Genomic DNA, 24753 nt, shown 5'->3' on the forward strand with positions numbered 1-24753 from the left:
TCCCTAGTGACCCACAGCTTTACACTGTCATCCCTAGTGACCCACAGCTTTACACTGTCATCCCTAGTGACCCACAGCTTTACACTGTCATCCCTAGTGACCCACAGCTTTACACTGGAACTGCTCCATAGCATATAGACTATAAATATCAGTTAGCCATACTGAGCAGTGACGACAGTATGTGGTGGGTTATGTTCATTCTGCATCGTGGCTGAGTGGACACGGAAGTGTCATTTTAAACAGCAGGATCCAGCAGGCGTAGGAAAGGGAGGGAGAATGTTGATGTAGTGCAGTGTTGCCCCACACCCCGAGCACTGTTGGAAAACACTGTGGTGCCCTGCCACCGCTCGATACGCACAGCCAGCCAATAGGAGCAGAGAGAGAGAGATTGATAGTTAGAGAGAGAGATTGAAAGGCGGAGAGAGAGATTGATAGTTAGAGAGAGAGATTGAAAGGCGGAGAGAGAGATTGATAGTTAGAGAGAGAGATTGAAAGGCAGAGAGAGAGATTGATAGTTAGTGAGAGAGAGATTGATAGGCAGAGAGAGGGGGAGAGGAGGGAGAGAGAGCGAGAGAGAGAGACACGTTCCAGAGAGATCTGGTAGTCCCATCCACCAAACTACCAGGTGTGAAACAGGGAAGAAACTCAGGGGGTATGCTAATTATGTATAGAGCAGACCTAACTCACTCTATTAAATTAATCAAAACGGGAACATTTTACATTTGGCTAGAAATTCAAAAGGAAATTATCTTAACAGAGAAAAATGTCCTCCTGTGTGCTACCTACAGTGGAGAGAACAAGTATTTAATACACTGCCGATTTTGCAGGTTTTCCTACTTACAAAGCATGTAGAGATCTGTAATTTTTATCATAGGTACACTTCAACTGTGAGAGACGGAATCTTAAACAAAAATCCAGAAAATCGCATTGTATGATTTTTAAGTAATTAATTTTCATTTTAACTATGACAGCTTCTCCATCCTAGAGAGAGAGATCAACCTATTTCAGGCCCAGGGACATGTACTAGGTGGGTATTTACGTAGACAATGCTAGGCTTCGAGGAGACTCCTATGGTAGGTACACCTATAGCTCATCTCTTGGCAGTAGTACTGTAGACTACTTTATCTCTGACCTCAACCCAGAGTCTCTCAGAGCATTTACAGTCAGCCAACTAACACCCCTATCAGACCACAGCAAAATCACAGTCTACTTAAACAGAGCAATACTCAATCACGAGGCATCGAAGTCAAACAAACGGTATAATATTAAGAGATGCTATAGATGGAAGGAAGGTAGTTTGGAAACCTACCAAACAACTATTAGGCAACAACAAATCCTGTCCCTCCTAGACAACTTCCTGGACAAAATGTTATCTTGTAATATAGTGAAGGTTTAACTTCTCTAGGGTAGGGGGCAGCATTTGGGATTTTGGATGAAAAGCGTGCCCAAATTAAACTGCCTTCTACCCAGGCCCAGAAGATAGGATATGCATATAATTAGTAGATGTGGATGGACAACACTTTACAGTTTCCAAAACTTTTCAAATAATGTCTGTGAGTATAACAGAACTGATTTGGCAGGCGAAAACCTGAGAAAAGTCCATTCAGGAAGTAGGATTTTCTTGTTGTTGTTGTAGTTTTCTATTCAATGCCATTACAGTATCCATAGACTTAGGACTTAAATTGCAGTTCCTATGCCTTCCATTAGATGTCAACAGTCTTTAGAAATTGTGTCAGGCTTGTATTCTGATAAATGAGGGAGTAAGACCAGTCTGAATGAGTGGACCCTGACGTGTCACAGAGCTTTTTCATACGCGCGACCAGAGAGTAATGATTTGTCTGCTGGGCTATGTTCCCAAATAATTGTAAGGTATGCTTTCGCCGTAAAGCATTTTTGAAATCTGACACCGTGGTTGGATTCACAAGAAGTTAATATTTAAACCTATGTAAAATAGTTGTATCTTTTCTGAATTTTTATAATGAGTGTTTCTGTATTTGAATTTGGCGCTCTGCAATCTCACTGGATGTTGGCCAGGTGGGATGCTAGCATCCCACATACCCTGGAGAGGTTAAACTTAGCAGTAGGAGGCCTGAACAATATATTTAACCTATCAGCAGAAAACCTAAAATAACATGATGAATAATTTAAAAACCTAAGAAAAGAATTGAGGAACATCAAAAAACACATAAAGACCCAGAAAATCTGAAAACTTCACTATGGTGAAACACTAAAACAGAACTGTAGACTACTTTATCTCTGACCTCAACCCAGCCAACTAACACCCCTATCAGACCACAGCAAAATCACGATCTACTGAAACACTAAAACAGAAATACACACAAAAGAAGGAACAACAGAAAGCAGCTCAATTAATATTTAAAACCACAATCCACAAAAGTGGAGACAAATTTGAATAGTTACCGTAGCGTCAGCAGCAATCTCAGGAAATAATCCTCAAAAGCAGACTCCAGTGAAAACAATGTCCTGAGTAAATGTCAAATTAGCTTTGTACCAAAATACCATGACAGAAACCCTGCACACCCTTATTGACAAACAAAACAAAAGTAAAGACTTCTCATGCTTTGTTGATTTCAAAAAAGCTTTTGACTCAATTTGACATGAGGGTCTGCTATACAAACTGATGGAAAGTAGTGTTGGGGGGAAAGCATATGACATTATAAAATCCATGTACACAAACAACAAGTGTGCGGTTAAAATTGTCAGTAAACACAGAATTATTTCATCAGAGCCGTGGGGTGAGACAGGGATGCAGCTTAAGCACCACCCTCTAACATAGATATCAACAAATTGGCGAGGGCACTAGAACTGTCTCCTGCACCCGGCCTCACCCTACTAGAATCTGAAGTCAAATGTCTACCTATCTGGTGCTTCTGTCACCATCCAAGGAGGGCCTAGATCTTCTGCACAGATTCTGTCAGACCTGGGCCCTGACAGTAAATCTCAGTAAGAACAAAATAATGGTGTTCCAAAAAAATGTGCAGTTGCCAGGAACACAAATACTAATTCCATCAAGACACCGTTGCTCTAGAGCACACTAAAAAAGGATGCATACCTCTGCCTAAACATCAGCGCCTCAGGTAACTTCCACAAAGCTGTGAATGAGCTGAGAGACAAGGCAAGAAGGACCTTCTATGCCATCAAAAGGAACATAAAATTAGACATATCAATTAGGATCTGGCTGATAATACTTGAATTAGTTATAAACTCAGTAAAAAAAGAAACGTCCCTTTTCCCTTCTTCAGTTCCCTATCTTTCAAAGATAATTCATAAAAATCCAAATATCTTCACAGATCTTCATTGTAAAGGGTTTAAACACTGTTTCACATGCTTGTTCAATGTTTCATAAACAATTAATGAACATGCACCTGTGGAACGGTCATAAAGACACTAACAGCTTACAGACGGTAGGCAATTAAGGTCACAGTTATGAAAACTTAGGCACTAAAGAGGGCTTTCTACTGACTCTGAAAAACACCAAATGAAAGATGCCCAGGGCCCGTGCTCATCTGCGTGAATGTACCTTAGGCATTCTGTAAGGAGGCATGAGGACTGCAGATGTGGCCAGGACAATAAATTGAAATGTCCATACCGTGAGACGCCTAAGACAGCACTACAGAGAGACAGGACAGACAGCTGATCATCCTCGCAGTGGCAGACCACGTGTAACAACACCTGCACAGGATCGGTACATCCGAACATCACACCTGCGGGACAGGTATAGGATGGCAACAACAACTGCCCGAGTTACACCAGGAACGCACAATCCCTCCATCAGTGCTCAGACTGTCCGCAATAGGCTGAGAGAGGCTGGACTGAGGGCTTGTAGGCCTGTTGTAAGGCAGGTCCTCACCAGACATCACAGGCAACAACGTCGCCTATGGGCACAAACCTACCGTCGCTGGACCAGACAGGACTGGGAAAAAGTGCTCTTCACTGACAAGTAGCGGTTTTGTCTCACCAGGGGTGATGGTCGGATTCGTGTTTATCGTCGAAGGAATGAGCGTTACACCGAGGCCTGTACTCTGGAGCGGGATCGATTTGGATGTGGAGGGTCCGTCATGGTCTGGGACGGTGTGTCACAGCATCATCAGACTGAGCTTGTTGTCATTGCAGGCAATCTCAATGCTGTGCGTTACAGGGAAGACATCCTCCTCTCTCATGTGGTACCCTTCCTGCAGGCTCATCCTGACATGACCCTCCAGCATGACAATGCAACCAGCCATACTGCTCGTTCTGTGCGTGATTTCCTACAAGACAGGAATGTCAGTGTTCTGCCATGACCCCCCTCTTTGTTCAGGGACAATAGTGGAAGCCTTAGGAAGTGCAATATGACCCCATAGAGACTGTATATTCGATAGGAAATGACTTGATTAACTACAATCCTCAGATTTCCCACTTCCTGGTGGATTTTTTCTCATGTTTTTGCCTTCCATATGAGTTCTGTTATACTCACAGACATCATTCAAACAGTTTTAGAAACTTCAGAGTGTTTTCTATCCAAATATACTAATAATATGCATATATTAACAACCGGGCCTGAGTAGTAGGCAGTTTACTCTGTGCACCTTATTCATCCCCAAGCTACTCAATACTGCCCCCCAGTCCCAAAGAAGTTAAAGACCTAGTAATCTTTTACATCAGTAGTAGTCAATATTTAATCGTCACTTTATTCAGTCTCATCTGAAAGTTGTAAATTCTTGGTTATCTTCACAAAGTTGAATCAACATTACAAAATGTGGTTTAATTATTTATTTACAAAATACCTAAATAATCAAACAGGATTACATCTACACAGAATGCATTGATTACTAATGATGTCATAAAGGAAAACGTCCCTGGCGGACAGAACAGATATGACATCTGGCTACACAAAGAAAGGGGGTTTTGAATGAAAGAGCGGGAAGACTGAGAAACAACTGGAGAAGCTATGCTGTCGTAAATACAGAATCTTATGCATTCTAAATAACCGCCCGTTTGGAAAAGGAAAATGCAAGGAATATTTACTCTGAGCTGCGCTTCAATAGGTTGGTCATAGATGGAAGGCCGTGTTGCCCAGCAGGGATCTCTTGTCCTCTGAAGAATGTCTCTGGTGGTAATCTGGATACGCTGTAGTATCGTTGTGTGTGTTAGACTGTAGACTGGATACGTCGTCCGTCCTTTCCTAGCCCATGTTTACAGTGGCTGCTGCTAACTCAACGGCTAGGAGGTATCACTTCTGGAGTGAATAAGAGTTCAAAGTTCATACCAAGTTGCGATACTTTTAAGCTAGTGCTATAATCTGGCTGGTATAGTCGAAATTCATCCTTCCGGCGTGTCGATTTTCACCTTGAACACGATGCTAATTTCGTTAGGTTATTATCTGAGCCCTTTTAACGTAGGACCGTCATGTCCTCGGAACAGAGAGTTGAATTTTCACCTACGGGTTTATACGGGTTTATATAGTGGTGAAAGATGGGCGTGTTTCATAGTTTTACAGGTCTGTTCACTTGAGCAGAGGGCCTCTGAATGAGCAGAGTGGTGTTCTTATGACAAAACGTTCTCTCGTTAAGAAGCTAAAATTACATTTCATCTTTTCACAAATAGTTTCATATTTAAACATTTCAATTGCACAACAATTCCATGTGAATCTGATAACTAGAATGTGTAGACTTTCCAAGATACAGTTTATGTCGTCCTATCATCGGTAATAATGTCTCAGACGCCAACTGATCTGACATCATATTCATTAAGTACCAACACATATTTTCAACTGGTTGGATTACCGAAATATGGTTCCGTTTCCCACCTTTTGATGTTCCCAGAATCTCCATGTTAACAAAGGGCTTTTCAAAACTCAGCTCTATAGAGCAGAGAGAGAGAAACGGGGGAAGGTATTTATGGGGGTCATAAACCTCCCCCAATGGTTCAACGTCATGACAACCCTAAACAGAGAGTACACAGTGGCAGAATACCTGACCACTGTGACTGACCCAAAACAGAGAGTACACAGCGGCAGAATACCTGACCACTGTGACTGACCCTAAACAGAGAGTACACAGCGGCAGAATACCTGACCACTGTGACTGACCCTAAACAGAGAGTACACAGCGGCAGAATACCTGACCACTGTGACTGACCCAAAACAGAGAGTACACAGCGGCAGAATACCTGACCACTGTGACTGACCCTAAACAGAGAGTACACAGTGGCAGAATACCTGACCACTGTGGCTGACCCTAAACAGAGAGTACACAGTGGCAGAATACCTGACCACTGTGGCTGACCCTAAACAGAGAGTACACAGCGGCAGAATACCTGACCACTGTGGCTGACCCAAGCTTAAGGAAAGCTTTGACTATGTACAGACTCAGTGAGCATAGCCTTGCTATTGAGAAAGGCCGCCGTAGACAAACCTGGCTCTCAAGAGAAGACAGGCTATGTGCTCACTGCCCACAAAATGAGGTGGAAACTGAGCTGCACTTCCTAACCTCCTGCCCAATGTATGACCATATTAGAGAGACATATTTCCCTCAGATTACACAGACCCACAAAGAATTAATAGTAATATTAATAAAGTAAAAATAATAGTAATAAACTCCCATATCTATTGGTCGAAGTACCACAGTGTGACATCACAGCAGCGAGATGTGTGACCTGTTGTCCCAAGAAAAGGTCAACCAGTGAAGAACAAACACCATTGTAAATACAACCCATATTTATGTATATTTATTTCCCCTTTTTGTGCTTTCACTATTTGCACATCATTACCACACTGTATATAGACATAATTAACACTGTATATAGACATAATATGACATTTGAAATATCTTTATTCTTTTGGATCATTTTTAAGGGTAATGTTTACTGTAATTTTTTTTCCAATAAAGCCCTTGAATTGAATTGAATTGAGAGAGAGCGAGAGAGGCAGAGGTAGAGAGAGAGAGAGAAATGCAAAGAGAAAGATGCAGAGATCCAGGAAATGCCTGAGCACAGCACAGCCCCCTCCCCATCAGCCAATCACATGGCCCATCAGTCAGCTAATTGATGATATCTCCGTCGTCTTCCCTTCCCTCCCCAGTCCCCTGTAATCTCAGAGCTGTTTAGAGAGGGCAAATCATTATTTATGAAATATTGGAGTAACAAATGGCAGAGTAGATATTAAGGAGAGGGATGTCTGAGATCAGACAGAGTTGGATGGGTCTGCCACTTCCCCTGCGGGCCGCCTGCCCAGCGAGCCTTCCAGCCTGGAGGGGGGGAAACCTGCAGTCATCACAAAGTGGATGTATTTACACCAATCAGAGAGGAGAACGGCGGTCGCTAGGCCGGTGAAAAACAACTGTGTTTGTGTTTTGAGAATACACTGCTAATCAGAATCTCTCAGAGAGAGAACATTCTAGACCAGAACCACTCAACGTAGACACACATTCTAGACCAGAACCACTCAACGTGGACACACATTCTAGACCAGAACCACACAACGTAGACACACATTCTAGACCAGAACCACACAATGTAGACACACATTCTAGAACAGAACCACTCAACGTGGACAAACATTCTAGACGAGAACCACACAACGTAGACACACATTCTAGACCAGAACCACACAACGTAGACACACATTCTAGAACAGAACCACTCAACGTAGACACACATTCTAGACCAGAACCACTCAACGTTCTAGACCAGACACACATTCTAGACCAGAACCACTCAACGTAGACACACATTCTAGAACAGAACCACACAACGTAGACACACATTCTAGAACAGAACCACTCAACGTAGACACACATTCTAGACCAGAACCACTCAACGTAGACACACATTCTAGACCAGAACCACTCAACGTAGACACACATTCTAGACCAGAACCACTCAACGTAGACACACATTCTAGACCAGAACCACTCAACGTAGACACACATTCTAGACCAGAACCACTCAACGTAGACACACATTCTAGAACAGAACCACTCAACATAGACACACATTCTAGAACAGAACCACACAACGTAGACACACATTCTAGAACAGAACCACTCAACGTAGACACACATTCTAGACCAGAACCACTCAACGTAGACACACATTCTAGACCAGAACCACTCAACGTAGACACACATTCTAGACCAGAACCACTCAACGTAGACACACATTCTAGACCAGAACCACTCAACGTAGACACACATTCTAGACCAGAACCACTCAACGTAGATACACATTTTAGACCAGAACCACTCAACGTAGACACACATTCTAGACCAGAACCACTCAACGTAGACACACATTCTAGACCAGAACCACTCAACGTAGACACACATTCTAGACCAGAACCACTCAACGTAGACACACATTCTAGACGAGAACCACACAACGTAGACACACATTCTAGACCAGAACCACACAACGTAGACACACATTCTAGAACAGAACCACTCAACGTAGACACACATTCTAGACCAGAACCACTCAACGTGGACACACATTCTAGACCAGAACCACACAACGTAGACACACATTCTAGACCAGAACCACACAACGTAGACACACATTCTAGACCAGAACCACTCAACGTAGACACACATTCTAGACCAGAACCACTCAACGTAGACACACATTCTAGACCAGAACCACTCAACGTAGACACACATTCTAGACCAGAACCACTCAACGTAGACACACATTCTAGACCAGAACCACTCAACGTAGACACACATTCTAGACCAGAACCACTCAACGTAGACACACATTCTAGACCAGAACCACACAACGTAGACACACATTCTAGACCAGAACCACACAACGTAGACACACATTCTAGACCAGAACCACACAATGTAGACACACATTCTAGACCAGAACCACTCAACGTAGATACACATTCTAGACCAGAACCACTCAACGTAGACACACATTCTAGACCAGAACCACTCAACGTAGACACACATTCTAGACCAGAACCACTCAACGTAGACACACATTCTAGACCAGAACCACTCAATTCGACCAGAACCACTCAACGACACACATTCTAGAACCAGAACCACTCAAACGTAGACACACATTCTAGACCAGAACCACTCAACGTAGACACACATTCTAGACCAGAACCACTCAACGTAGACACACATTCTAGACCAGAACCACTCAACGTAGACACACATTCTAGAACAGAACCACTCAACGTAGACACACATTCTAGACCAGAACCACTCAACGTAGACACACATTCTAGACCAGAACCACTCAACGTAGACACACATTCTAGAACAGAACCACTCAACGTAGATACACATTCTAGAACAGAACCACTCAACGTAGATACACATTCTAGACCAGAACCACTCAACGTATTAACGCTTGCCATACTTTACAGATTTTCATTTTTAATTAATTTGTAAAAATGTCTAAAAACAATATAACACGTTTATATTATGGGGTATTGTGCGTAGGCCAGTGAAACATTCTCAATTTAATTCATTTTCAATTCTGGCTGAAACGGAACAGAATGTGGAAAAAGTCAAGGGGTGTGAATACTTTCTGAAGGCACTGTAGGTGTCTTTTCCTGCTACCAGTCACTTCTCAGCCCTGTAGGTGTCTTTTCCTGCTACCAGTCACTTCTCAGCCCTGTAGGTGTCTTTTCCTGCTACCAGTCACTTCTCAGCCCTGTAGGTGTCTTTTCCTGCTACCAGTCACTTCTCAGCCCTGTATGTGTCTTTTCCTGCTACCAGTCACTTCTCAGCCCTGTTTGTGTCTTTTCCTGCTACCAGTCACTTCTCAGCCCTGTAGGTGTATTTTCCTGCTACCAGTCACTTCTCAGCCTTGTAGGTGTCTTTTCCTGCTACCAGTCACTTCTCAGCCCTGTAGGTGTCTTTTCCTGCTACCAGTCACTTCTCAGCCCTGTGTCTTTTCCTGCTACCAGTCAGGTGTCTTTTCCTGCTACCAGTCACTTCTCAGCCCTGTAGGTGTCTTTTCCTGCTACCAGTCACTTCTCAGCCCTGTAGGTGTCTTTTCCTGCTACCAGTCACTTCTCAGCCCTGTAGGTGTCTTTTCCTGCTACCAGTCACTTCTCAGCCTTGTAGGTGTCTTTTCCTGCTACCAGTCACTTCTCAGCCCTGTAGGTGTATTTTCCTGCTACCAGTCACTTCTCAGCCCTGCAGGTGTCTTTTCCTGCTACCAGTCACTTCTCAGCCCTGCAGGTGTCTTTTCCTGCTACCAGTCACTTCAAATCAAATGAAATCAAATCAAATTTTATTTGTCACATACACATGGTTAGCAGATGTTAATGCGAGTGTAGCGAAATGCTTGTGCTTCTAGTTCCGACAATGCAGTAATAACGAGCAAGTAATCTAACTAACAATTCCAAAAAAACTACTGTCTTATACACAGTGTAAGGGGATAAAGAATATGTACATAAGGATATATGAATGAGTGATGGTACAGAGCAGCATAGGCAAGATACAGTAGATGATATCGAGTATATACATAGTATCATTCTCAGCCCTTAGATGAGATGAGTATGTAAACCAAGTGGCATAGTTAAAGTGGCTAGTGATACATGTATTACATAAGGATGCAGTAGATGATATAGAGTACAGTATATACGTATGCATATGAGATGACTAATATACATATGAGTCACTTCTCAGCCCTTAGAGTGTAGGGGCGGCAGGTAGCCCAGTGGTTAGAGTGTAGAGGCGGCAGGTAGCCTAGTGGTTAGAGTGTAGAGGTGGCAGGTAGCCCAGTGGTTAGAGTGTAGAGGCGGCAGGTAGCCTAGTGGTTAGAGTGTAGAGGTGGCAGGTAGCCCAGTGGTTAGAGTGTAGAGGGAGGCAGGTAGCCCAGTGGTTAGAGTGTAGAGGCGGCAGGTAGCCTAGTGGTTAGAGTGTAGAGGTGGCAGGTAGCCTAGTGGTTAGAGTGTAGAGGCGGCAGGTAGCCTAGTGGTTAGAGTGTAGAGGCGGCAGGTAGCCCAGTGGTTAGAGTGTAGAGGCGGCAGGTAGCCTAGTGGTTAGAGTGTAGAGGTGGCAGGTAGCCTAGTGGTTAGAGTGTAGAGGAGGCAGGTAGCCTAGTGGTTAGAGTGTAGAGGCGGCAGGTAGCCTAGTGGTTAGAGTGTAGAGGTGGCAGGTAGCCCAGTGGTTAGAGTGTAGAGGCGGCAGGTAGCCTAGTGGTTAGAGTGTAGAGGTGGCAGGTAGCCTAGTGGTTAGAGTGTAGAGGTGGCAGGTAGCCCAGTGGTTAGAGTGTAGAGGCGGCAGGTAGCCTAGTGGTTAGAGTGTAGAGGAGGCAGGGTAGCCTAGTGGTTAGAGTGTAGAGGAGGCAGGTAGCCTAGTGGTTAGAGTGTAGAGGCGGCAGGTAGCCTAGTGGTTAGAGTGTGAGGGCGGCAGGTAGCCTAGTGGTTAGAGTGGAGGGGTAGCAGGTAGCCTAGTGGCTAGAGTGTAGGGGAGGCAGGTAGCCTCGTGGTTAGAGTGTAGGGGAGGCAGGTAGCCTCGTGGTTAGAGTGTATGGACGGCAGGTAGCCTAGTGGTTAGAGTGTAGGGCGGCAGGTAGCCTAGTGGTTAGAGTGTAGAGGAGGCAGGTAGCCTAGTGGTTAGAGTGTAGAGGCGGCAGGTAGCCTAGTGGTTAGAGTGTAGGGCGGCAGGTAGCCTAGTGGTTAGAGTGTAGGGAGGCAGGTAGCCTAGTGGTTAGAGTGTAGGGGCGGCAGGTAGCCTAGTGGTTAGAGTGTAGAGGTGGCAGGTAGCCTAGTGGTTAGAGTGTAGGGGAGGCAGGTAGCCTAGTGGTTAGAGTGGAGGGGCGGCAGGTAGCCTAGTGGTTAGAGTGTAGAGGCGGCAGGTAGCCTAGTGGTTAGAGTGTAGGGGAGGCAGGTAGCCTGGTGGTTAGAGTGTAGGGGCGGCAGGTAGCCTAGTGGTTAGAGTGGAGGGGCGGCAGGTAGCCTAGTGGTTAGAGTGTAGAGGCGGCAGGTAGCCTGGTGGTTAGAGTGTAGGGGCAGCAGGTAGCCTAGTGGTTAGAGTGGAGGGGTAGCAGGTAGCCTAGTGGTTAGAGTGTAGGGGCGGCAGGTAGCCTAGTGGCTAGAGTGTAGGGGAGGCAGGTAGCCTCGTGGTTAGAGTGTAGGGGAGGCAGGTAGCCTCGTGGTTAGAGTGGAGGGGTAGCAGGTAGCCTAGTGGTTAGAGTGTAGAGGCGGCAGGTAGCCCAGTGGTTAGAGTGTAGAGGCGGCAGGTAGCCTAGTGGTTAGAGTGTAGAGGTGGCAGGTAGCCTAGTGGTTAGAGTGTAGAGGAGGCAGGTAGCCTAGTGGTTAGAGTGTAGAGGCGGCAGGTAGCCTAATGGTTAGAGTGTAGAGGTGGCAGGTAGCCTAGTGGTTAGAGTGTAGAGGTGGCAGGTAGCCTAGTGGTTAGAGTGTAGAGGCGGCAGGTAGCCTAGTGGTTAGAGTGTAGAGGCGGCAGGTAGCCCAGTGGTTAGAGTGTAGAGGCGGCAGGTAGCCTAGTGGTTAGAGTGTAGAGGTGGCAGGTAGCCTAGTGGTTAGAGTGTAGAGGCGGCAGGTAGCCTAGTGGTTAGAGTGTAGAGGCGGCAGGTAACCTAGTGGTTAGAGTGTAGGGGCGGCAGGTAGCCTAGTGGTTAGAGTGTAGAGGTGGCAGGTAGCCTAGTGGTTAGAGTGTAGAGGCGGCAGGTAGCCTAGTGGTTAGAGTGTAGAGGCGGCAGGTAGCCTAGTGGTTAGAGTGTAGAGGTGGCAGGTAGCCTAGTGGTTAGAGTGTAGGGGAGGCAGGTAGCCTAGTGGTTAGAGTGTAGGGGAGGCAGGTAGCCTAGTGGTTAGAGTGGAGGGGTGGCAGGTAGCCTAGTGGGTAGAGTGTAGGGGTGGCAGGTAGCCTAGTGGTTAGAGTGTAGAGGTGGCAGGTAGCCTAGTGGTTAGAGTGTAGAGGTGGCAGGTAGCCCAGTGGTTAGAGTGTAGAGGCGGCAGGTAGCCTAGTGGTTAGAGTTGAGGGGCGGCAGGTAGCCTAGTGGTTAGAGTGTAGAGGTGGCAGGTAGCCCAGTGGTTAGAGTGTAGGGCGGCAGGTAGCCTAGTGGTTAGAGTGTAGAGGAGGCAGGGTAGCCTAGTGGTTAGAGTGTAGAGGAGGCAGGTAGCCTAGTGGTTAGAGTGTAGGGCGGCAGGTAGCCTAGTGGTTAGAGTGGAGGGGCGGCAGGTAGCCTAGTGGTTAGAGTGTAGGGGCGGCAGGTAGCCTAGTGGTTAGAGTGTAGGGGAGGCAGGTAGCCTCGTGGTTAGAGTGTAGGGGAGGCAGGTAGCCTCGTGGTTAGAGTGTATGGACGGCAGGTAACCTAGTGGTTAGAGTGTAGGGAAGGCAGGTAGCCTAGTGGTTAGAGTGTAGAGGCGGCAGGTAGCCTAGTGGTTAGAGTGTAGAGGAGGCAGGTAGCCTAGTGGTTAGAGTGTAGGGGAGGCAGGTAGCCTAGTGGTTAGAGTGTAGGGGCGGCAGGTAGCCTAGTGGTTAGAGTGTAGAGGCGGCAGGTAGCCTGGTGGTTAGAGTGTAGAGGTGGCAGGTAGCCTAGTGGTTAGAGTGTAGAGGCGGCAGGTAGCCTAGTGGTTAGAGTGTAGGGGCGGCAGGTAGCCTAGTGGTTAGAGTGTAGGGGCGGCAGGTAGCCTAGTGGTTAGAGTGTAGGGGAGGCAGGTAGCCTAGTGGTTAGAGTGTAGGGGCGGCAGGTAGCCTAGTGGTTAGAGTGTAGGGCGGCAGGTAGCCTAGTGGTTAGAGTGGAGGGGCGGCAGGGTAGCCTAGTGGTTAGAGTGTAGAGGCGGCAGGTAGCCTGGTGGTTAGAGTGTAGAGGCGGCAGGTAGCCTGGTGGTTAGAGTGTAGAGGCGGCAGGTAGCCTGGTGGTTAGAGTGTAGGGGCGGCAGGTAGCCTGGTGGTTAGAGTGTAGGGGCGGCAGGTAGCCTGGTGGTTAGAGTGTAGGGGCGGCAGGTAGCCTGGTGGTTAGAGTGTAGGGGCGGCAGGTAGCCTGGTGGTTAGAGTGTAGAGGCGGCAGGTAGCCTGGTGGTTAGAGTGTAGAGGAGGCAGGTAGCCTAGTGGTTAGAGTGTAGGGGTGGCAGCAATGGGCCAGTAATCGAAAGGTTGCTAGATCAAATCCCCGAGCTGACAAGATAAAAATCTGTCGTTCTGCCCCTGAACAAGGCAGTTAACCCACTGTACCCCGGTAGGCCGTCATTGTAAAATAAGAATTGGTTCTCATCTGAATTTGCCTAGTTAAATAAAGGTTAAATCCCCCCATAGGAGCCCATTATTCACTCTTATTAGCCCAGTGAATTATTTTACCACATGGCAAGGGGGTGGACCACACCCTATTGCCTCTGAGCAATTGGCCATCATTGTCATAATGCTACATTGTCGGTTGTTTAAAGTAATGACCTCTCGTTTCTATCAAGAGAAACACAGCTACCTTTCCACATGTTCTCCAATGACAACATCTCTTGAGTTTTCTGTTATTGAATGAGACCTTTTTCCTTGTCTGTCTGTGTATGTTTCAGAACACCCTGGAGTCCTGTAACATCTGCAGTAAACCCATCATGGAGCGCATCCTGCGGGCTACAGGGAAGGCCTACCACCCACACTGCTTCACCTGTGTGGTGTGTCAACGCAGCCTGGACGGTATCCCCTTCACTGTGGACGCTGCCAACCACATCCACTGCATCGACGACTTCCACAAGTAAAGGGGGCTGCGGCAAGCACACACACACACAGAGGGACACACACAGAGGGACACACACAGAGGGACACACACAGAGGGACACACACACAGAGGGACACACACTCACACAGAGGGACACACACAGAGGGACACACACACACAGAGGGACACACACTCACACAGAGGGACACACACACACAGAGGGACACACACACACACAGAGTGGACACACACAGAGGGACACACACACAGAGGGACACACACACACAGAGGGACACACACACACACAGAGGGACACACACAGAGGGACACACACACAGAGGGACACACACTCACACAGAGGGACACACACAGAGGGACACACACACACAGAGGGGACACACACTCACACAGAGGGACACACACAGAGGGACACACACACACAGAGGGACACACACACACACAGAGGGACACACACACACAGAGGGACACACACACACACAGAGGGCCACACACAGAGGGACACACACACACAGAGGGACACACACTCACACAGAGGGACACACACTCACACAGAGGGACACACACTCACACAGAGGGACACACACTCACACAGAGGGACACACACACACAGAGGGACACACACACACATAGGGACACACATCACACAGAGGGACACACACTCACACAGAGGGACACACACAGAGGGACACACACACAGAGGGACACACACTCACACAGAGGGACACACACTCACACAGAGGGACACACACAGAGGGACACACACACACAGAGGGACACACACTCACACAGAGGGACACACACTCACACAGAGGGACACACACAGAGCGACACACAGAGAGGGACACACACACACACACACAGAGGGACACACACTCACACAGAGGGACACACACTCACACAGAGGGACACACACAGAGGGACACACACACACACACAGAGGGACACACGCACACACACAGAGGGACACACACACACACAGAGAGGGACACACACACACTCACACAGAGGGACACACACACACACAGAGGGGACACACACACACACAGAGGGACACACACACACACACACACAGAGGCACACACACACACACAGAGGGACACACACATACTCACACAGAGGGACACACACTCACACAGAGGGACACACACAGAGGGACACACACACACACAGAGGACACACACACACAGAGGAACACACACACACACACAGAGGGACACACATACACACACACACACACACACACAGAGGGACACACACACACACACAGAGGGACCCACACACACACACAGAGGACACACACACACACTCACACAGAGGGACAGACACACACACAGAGGGACACACACACACACACACACAGAGGGACACACACACCCAAGTATGTTCATTTTATTGGCTAATAAATGGCCTGTACGTTAAGTTGTGAAGAGAAACGGAAGTAAAGACTTCTAACCTCACGTTCAGACAGTAAACGAGTCTTGTGAAGTAAAGACTTTTAACCTCACGTTCAGACAGTAAACGAGTCTTGGGAAGTAAAGACTTCTAACCTCACGTTCAGACAGTAAACGAGTCTTGTGAAGTAAAGACTTCTAACCTCACGTTCAGACAGTAAACGAGTCTTGTGAAGTAAAGACTTCTAACCTCACGTTCAGACAGTAAACGAGTCTTGTGAAGTAAAGACTTCTAGTCTCACGTTCAGACAGTAAACGAGTCTTGTGAAGTAAAAAACCTGCTGGCTAATTCCTGATGACGAAGTAGCAGGGGTAGAAAGACACCTGAGCAGGTCGTGTTGCCATGCCAACGCCGCTAACGGTGTGACAAGCCTGACTTCAACAAAGCAGTCTGGTCGTGTTGCCATGCCAACGCCGCTAACGGTGTGACAAGCCTGACTTCAACAAAGCAGTCTGGCCGTGTTGCCATGCCAACGCCGCTAACGGTGTGACAAGCCTGACTTCAACAAAGCCGTCTGGTCGTGTTGCCATGCCAACGCCGCTAACGGTGTGACAAGCCTGACTTCAACAAAGCAGTCTGGTCGTGTTGCCATGCCAACGCCGCTAACGGTGTGACAAGCCTGACTTCAACTAAGCAGTCTTTGGTCGCGTTCCCCTGCTCAGACGTTGCACATATCAACCAAAGGTTGCGTGCCACGTCATCATCTGTGTCATCGACTGACAGATTGCTATGACATATGATGTGGTTAACTGATATGTAAAATACTTATCCAGGCGCTGGAATATCTGGCGTCAGCAACGCCTGGGCAGAAGATTGCACCCTTTGTCAACAAACAGATGAGGCTGTTTTCACCAACCCACCAACCAACTCACTTCCTGGTTCTGAGCCAATCACAAAGCCACCACCCACCTCACTTCCGTGTTCTGAGCCAATCACAAAGCCACCACCCACCTCACTTCCTGATTCTGAGCCAATCACAAAGCCACCACCCACCTCACTTCCTGATTCTGAGCCAATCACAAAGCCACCACCCGTCTCACTTCCTGGTTCTGATCAATCACAAAGCCACCACACACTTCACTTCCGGATTCTGAGCCAATCACAAAGACACCACCCATCTTACTTTTCTGGTTCTGAGCCAATCACCAAGCCACCTCACTTCTTGATTCTGATGTATGTCTTTAGTTCAGTCACCTGCAGTTAGAAGATCACTAATTGATTACACAGTTTATTTGTATTCATAGGTACATTCAAATGTTTTCTCTCCCCTCCCCTCTGTCTCTCTCCCTCTCCCCTCTGCCTCTCTCTCCTATCTCTGTCCCCCTCCCCTCTACTACTCCTCTGTCTTTCCCATCCTCCCCTATTAGGAAGTTTGCCCCTCGTTGCAGTGTGTGTTCTGAGCCCATCATGCCAGCTCCAGGCCAGGAAGAGACTGTTCGTATCGTGGCCTTGGATCGAGACTTCCACGTGCAGTGTTACCGCTGTGAGGTGTGTATCTACTATACAGTGTTACCTCTACTATACAGTGTTACCTCTACTATACAGTGTTACCTCTACTATACAGTGTCACCTCTACTATACAGTGTTACCTCTACTATACAGTGTTACAGTGTTACCTCTACTATACAGTGTCACCTCTACTATACAGTGTTACAGTGTTACCTCTACTATACAGTGTTACCTCTACTATACAGTGTTACAGTGTTACCTCTACTATACAGTGTTACAGTGTTACCTCTACTTTACAGTGTCACCTCTACTATACAGTGTTACAGTGTTACCTCTACTATACAGTGTTACCTCTACTATACAGTGTTACAGTGTTACCTCTACTTTACAGTGTCACCTCTACTATACAGTGTTACCTCTACTATACAGTGTTACCTCTACTATACAGTGTTACCTCTACTATACAGTGTCACCTCTACTATACAGTGTCACCTCTACTATACAGTGTCACCTCTACTATACAGTGTTACAGTGTTACCTCTACTATACAGTGTTACCTCTACTATACAGTGTCACCTCTACTATACAGTGTTACCTCTACTATACAGTGTCACCTCTACTATACAGTGTTACAGTGTTACCTCTACTATACAGTGTTACCTCTACTATACAGTGTTACCTCTACTATACAGTGTTACCTCTACTATACAGTGTTACAGTGTTACCTCTACTATACAGTGTTACCTCTACTATACAGTGTTACCTCTACTTTACAGTGTTACCTCTACTTTACAGTGTTACCTCTACTATACAGTGTTACCTCTACTTTACAGTGTTACCTCTACTTTACAGTGTTACCTCTACTATACAGTGTTACCTCTACTATACAGTGTTACCTCTACTATACAGTGTTACCTCTACTATACAGTGTTACCTCTACTTTACAGTGTTACCTCTACTTTACAGTGTTACCTCTACTATACAGTGTTACCTCTACTATACAGTGTTACCTCTACTTTACAGTGTTACCTCTACTTTACAGTGTTACAGTGTTACCTCTACTATACAGTGTTACCTCTACTATACAGTGTTACCTCTACTTTACAGTGTTACCTCTACTATACAGTGTTACCTCTACTATACAGTGTTACCTCTACTATACAGTGTCACCTCTACTATACAGTGTTACAGTGTTACCTCTACTATACAGTGTTACCTCTACTATACAGTGTTACAGTGTTACCTCTACTATACAGTGTTACCTCTACTATACAGTGTTACCTCTACTATACAGTGTTACCTCTACTATACAGTGTTACAGTGTTACCTCTACTATACAGTGTTACCTCTACTATACAGTGTTACAGTGTTACCTCTACTATACAGTGTTACCTCTACTATACAGTGTTACCTCTACTTTACAGTGTTACCTCTACTATACAGTGTTACCTCTACTTTACAGTGTTACCTCTACTTTACAGTGTTACCTCTACTATACAGTGTTACCTCTACTATACAGTGTTACCTCTACTATACAGTGTCACCTCTACTATACAGTGTTACCTCTACTATACAGTGTTACCTCTACTATACAGTGTTACCTCTACTATACAGTGTTACAGTGTTACTCTACTATACAGTGTTACCTCTACTATACAGTGTTACCTCTACTATACAGTGTTACAGTGTTACCTCTACTATACAGTGTTACCTCTACTATACAGTGTTACCTCTACTTTACAGTGTTACCTCTACTATACAGTGTTACCTCTACTATACAGTGTTACCTCTACTATACAGTGTTACAGTGTTACTCTACTATACAGTGTTACCTCTACTATACAGTGTTACCTCTACTATACAGTGTTACCTCTACTATACAGTGTTACCTCTACTTTACAGTGTTACCTCTACTATACAGTGTTACAGTGTTACCTCTACTATACAGTGTTACCTCTACTATACAGTGTTACCTCTACTATTCAGTGTCACCTCTACTATACAGTGTTACCTCTACTATTCAGTGTTACCTCTACTATACAGTGTTACCTCTACTATACAGTGTTACAGTGTTACCTCTACTTTACAGTGTTACCTCTACTTTACAGTGTTACCTCTACAAACCGTGTTACCTCTACTATACAGTGTTACCTCTACTATACAGTGTTACCTCTACTATACAGTGTTACCTCTACTTTACAGTGTTACCTCTACTCGACAGTGTTACCTCTACTTTACAGTGTTACCTCTACTATACAGTGTTACCTCTACTTTACAGTGTTACCTCTACTATACAGTGTTACCTCTACTATACAGTGTTACCTCTACTATACAGTGTTACCTCTACTATACAGTGTTACCTCTACTTTACAGTGTTACCTCTACTTTACAGTGTTACCTCTACTATACAGTGTTACCTCTACTATACAGTGTTACCTCTACTTTACAGTGTTACCTCTACTATACAGTGTTACAGTGTTACCTCTACTATACAGTGTTACAGTGTTACCTCTACTATACAGTGTTACAGTGTTACCTCTACTATACAGTGTTACAGTGTTACCTCTACTATACAGTGTTACAGTGTTACCTCTACTATACAGTGTTACAGTGTTACCTCTACTTTACAGTGTTACCTCTACTATACAGTGTTACCTCTACTTTACAGTGTTACCTCTACTATACAGTGTTACCTCTACTATACAGTGTTACAGTGTTACCTCTACTATACAGTGTTACCTCTACTTTACAGTGTTACCTCTACTATACAGTGTCACCTCTACTATACAGTGTTACCTCTACTATACAGTGTTACCTCTACTATACAGTGTTACCTCTACTATACAGTGTCACCTCTACTTTACAGTGTTACCTCTACTATACAGTGTCACCTCTACTATACAGTGTCACCTCTACTATACAGTGTTACCTCTACTATACAGTGTCACCTCTACTATACAGTGTCACCTATACTATACAGTGTCACCTCTACTATACAGTGTTACCTCTACTATACAGTGTTACCTCTACTATACAGTGTCACCTCTACTATACAGTGTTACCTCTACTATACAGTGTCACCTCTACTATACAGTGTTACCTCTACTATACAGTGTTACCTCTACTATACAGTGTTACCTCTACTATACAGTGTTACCTCTACTATACAGTGTTACCTCTACTTTACAGTGTTACCTCTACTATACAGTGTTACCTCTACTATACAGTGTTACCTCTACTATACAGTGTTACCTCTACTATACAGTGTCACCTCTACTATACAGTGTTACCTCTACTTTACAGTGTTACCTCTACTATACAGTGTTACAGTGTTACCTCTACTATACAGTGTTACCTCTACTATACAGTGTTACCTCTACTATTCAGTGTCACCTCTACTATACAGTGTTACCTCTACTATTCAGTGTTACCTCTACTATACAGTGTTACCTCTACTATACAGTGTTACAGTGTTACCTCTACTTTACAGTGTTACCTCTACTATACCGTGTTACCTCTACTATACAGTGTTACCTCTACTATACAGTGTTACCTCTACTATACAGTGTTACCTCTACTATACAGTGTTACCTCTACTATACAGTGTTACCTCTACTTTACAGTGTTACCTCTACTATACAGTGTTACCTCTACTATACAGTGTTACCTCTACTATACAGTGTTACCTCTACTATACAGTGTTACTATACAGTGTTACCTCTACTATACAGTGTTACCTCTACTTTACAGTGTTACCTCTACTCGACAGTGTTACCTCTACTTTACAGTGTTACCTCTACTATACAGTGTTACCTCTACTTTACAGTGTTACCTCTACTATACAGTGTTACCTCTACTATACAGTGTTACCTCTACTATACAGTGTTACCTCTACTATACAGTGTTATCTCTACTTTACAGTGTTACCTCTACTTTACAGTGTTACCTCTACTATACAGTGTTACCTCTACTATACAGTGTTACCTCTACTTTACAGTGTTACCTCTACTATACAGTGTTACAGTGTTACCTCTACTATACAGTGTTACAGTGTTACCTCTACTATACAGTGTTACAGTGTTACCTCTACTATACAGTGTTACAGTGTTACCTCTACTTTACAGTGTTACCTCTACTATACAGTGTTACCTCTACTTTACAGTGTTACCTCTACTATACAGTGTTACCTCTACTATACAGTGTTACCTCTACTTTACAGTGTTACCTCTACTATACAGTGTTACCTCTACTTTACAGTGTTACCTCTACTCGACAGTGTTACCTCTACTTTACAGTGTTACCTCTACTATACAGTGTTACCTCTACTATACAGTGTTACCTCTACTTTACAGTGTTACCTCTACGATACAGTGTTACCTCTACTATACAGTGTTACCTCTACTTTACAGTGTTGCCTCTACTATACAGTGTTACCTCTACTATACAGTGTTACCTCTACTATACAGTGTTACCTCTACTATACAGTGTTTTCTACTATACAGTGTTACCTCTACTATACAGTGTTACCTCTACCATGATACCTCCATATATGATAAAGTCCTAACCTCCATGTTTAATATATGATAAAGTCCTAACCTCCATGTTTAATATATGATAAGGTCCTAACCTCCATGTTTAATATATGATAAACTCCTAACCATGTTTAATATATGATATGGTCCTAACCTCCATGTTTAATATATGATAAAGTCCTAACCTCCATGTTTAATATATGATAAGGTCCTAACCTCCATGTTTAATATATGATAAAGTCCTAACCTCCATGTTTAATATATGATAAAGTCCTAACCTCCATTTTTAATATATGATAAGGTCCTAACCATGTTTAATATATGATAAGGTCCTAACCTCCATGTTTAATATATGATAAAGTCCTAACCTGCATGTTTAATATATGATAAGGTCCTAACCTCCATGTTTAATATATGATAAGGTCCTAACCTCCATGTTTAATATATGATAAAGTCCTAACCTCCATGTTTAATATATGATAAAGTCCTAACCTCCATGTTTAATATATGATAAGGTCCTAACCTCCATGTTTAATATATGATAAGGTCCTAACCTCCATGTTTAATATATGATAAAGTCCTAACCTCCATGTTTAATATATGATAAGGTCCTAACCTCCATGTTTAATATATGATAAGGTCCTAACCTCCATGTTTAATATATGATAAAGCCCTAACCTCCATGTTTAATATATGATAAGGTCCTAACCATGTTTAATATATGATAAGGTCCTAACCTCCATGTTTAATATATGATAAGGTCCTAACCTCCATGTTTAATATATGATAAAGTCCTAACCTCCATGTTTAATATATGATAAGGTCCTAACCTCCATGTTTAATATATGATAAGGTCCTAACCTCCATGTTTAATATATGATAAAGTCCTAACCTCCATGTTTAATATATGATAAAGTCCTAACCTCCATGTTTAATATATGATAAAGTCCTAACCTCCATGTTTAATATATGATAAAGTCCTAACCTCCATGTTTAATATATGATAAAGTCCTAACCTCCATGTTTAATATATGATAAAGTCCTAACCATGTCTAATATATGATAAAGCATTGAACCGGGATCTGTTTCCAGCCATCCACTCTGGTCACCTTTATGGTCTCCCCTCTACGACCTTGTTCCCTGTGTGCATCCTAACCAAGCCATGCACACAGACTCACAAAACACTGGTCTTTGTTCATGTGTATCAGGACTTTGTGTGTGTGATGCGAAGGTGTGTGTAACCATATCATGACATTGTCTCTGTGTGTGTGTGTGTCCTCTTCAGGACTGTGGGTCTCTGCTGTCTGAAGGGGACAACCAGGGTTGTTACCCCCTGGACGGACATGTCCTCTGTAAGAGCTGTAACACCAGCCGTATCCAGGCCCTCACCGCCAAGGCTACCACTGACCTCTGAACCCAAGATACCCTGCTGTTCACGCTATCTGCTCCCATAGCCCTGCCTGGCTGGCTGCAGCACGCACACACACACACGCACGCACACACACACACACACACACACACACAGAGAGACACAGACGCGCACACACACACACACACACGCACACACACACACACACACACACACACAGACACACACACACACACACACACACACATAAAGAGACATACACACGTTCAGATACAGACCTACATATACACACACTAAGCCAGCTTCTCTCTTGCACACACACCTATGAACATTATGAAAAATATGAATATTATGAAATTGCTAAACAAGGGCTAAACAGCGATTGTGATGTCCCTGAAATGATGACGTTCTCAGTACAAGCAGCACTGAAGAGGCCTGATGTCTGATCCTTTATAAAACTGTTTTCTCGTTGTTCATCTCCAAATGTACATGTCTCCGTTGTAGTCATTTAGCAGCAGACACTGTTATTCAGAGAGACGTACAGACCAGTGGAAACCTCTACTTCCGTTGGAGCAACTCTGAAATGTGTATTATGGAGGATGTGGTTAAATGTCTAGTTCTGCAGTGAGACCGTGAGAGCTTGTTGGGAGAAGAGACTGACTGCCTGACGACCTGCCTGACTGACTGTCTGCCTGACTGACGGCCTGACTGACTGACGACCTGCCTGACTGACTGACTGACTGACTGACTGATGACCTGACTGACTGACGGCCTGACTGATTGACTGACTGACTGATGACCTGACTGACTGACGACCTGCCTGACTGACTGACTGACGACCTGCCTGACTGACTGACTGACTGACGGCCTGCCTGACTGATTGACTGACTGACTGACTGACGACCTGCCTGACTGACTGATTGACTGACTGACTGTCTGACTTTGACGGACTGCCCAACTGACTGACTGATTGCCTGCCTGACTGATTGACTGACTGACTGCCTGACTGACTGACGACCTGCCTGACTGATTGACTGACAGACTGTCTGCCTGACTGACAACCTGCCTGTCTGACTGATTTACTGACTGACTGACTGTCTGACTTACGGCCTGCCTGACTGACTGACGGCCTGCCTGACTGATTGACTGACTGACTGCCTGACTGACTGACGACCTGCCTGACTGATTGACTGACTAACTGTCTGCCTGACTGACAACCTGCCTGTCTGACTGATGGACTGACTGACTGACTGTCTGACTTACGGCCTGCCTGACTAACTGCCTGCC

The 24753-nt window shown here is 44.9% G+C and overlaps 1 protein-coding gene across 1 annotated transcript in view; it reads left to right on the plus strand.

Moving 5' to 3' along the window:
* The window catches only part of LOC112241960 (lipoma-preferred partner homolog), a gene marked incomplete in the record, with an annotated part of 506285 nt that extends 482034 nt beyond the window's left edge, over positions 1-24251 (plus strand). The window contains 3 exon segments of the mRNA XM_042322624.1: positions 14501-14679; positions 17484-17604; positions 23383-24251. Of these exon segments, the coding sequence (XP_042178558.1) occupies positions 14501-14679; positions 17484-17604; positions 23383-23511 (429 nt within the window).
* Positions 24252-24753: the final 502 nt, after the last annotated feature.

This window comes from Oncorhynchus tshawytscha, linkage group LG05 (genome assembly GCF_018296145.1).
Source record: "Oncorhynchus tshawytscha isolate Ot180627B linkage group LG05, Otsh_v2.0, whole genome shotgun sequence".
In the NCBI taxonomy this organism is placed as follows: Eukaryota; Metazoa; Chordata; class Actinopteri; order Salmoniformes; family Salmonidae; genus Oncorhynchus; species Oncorhynchus tshawytscha.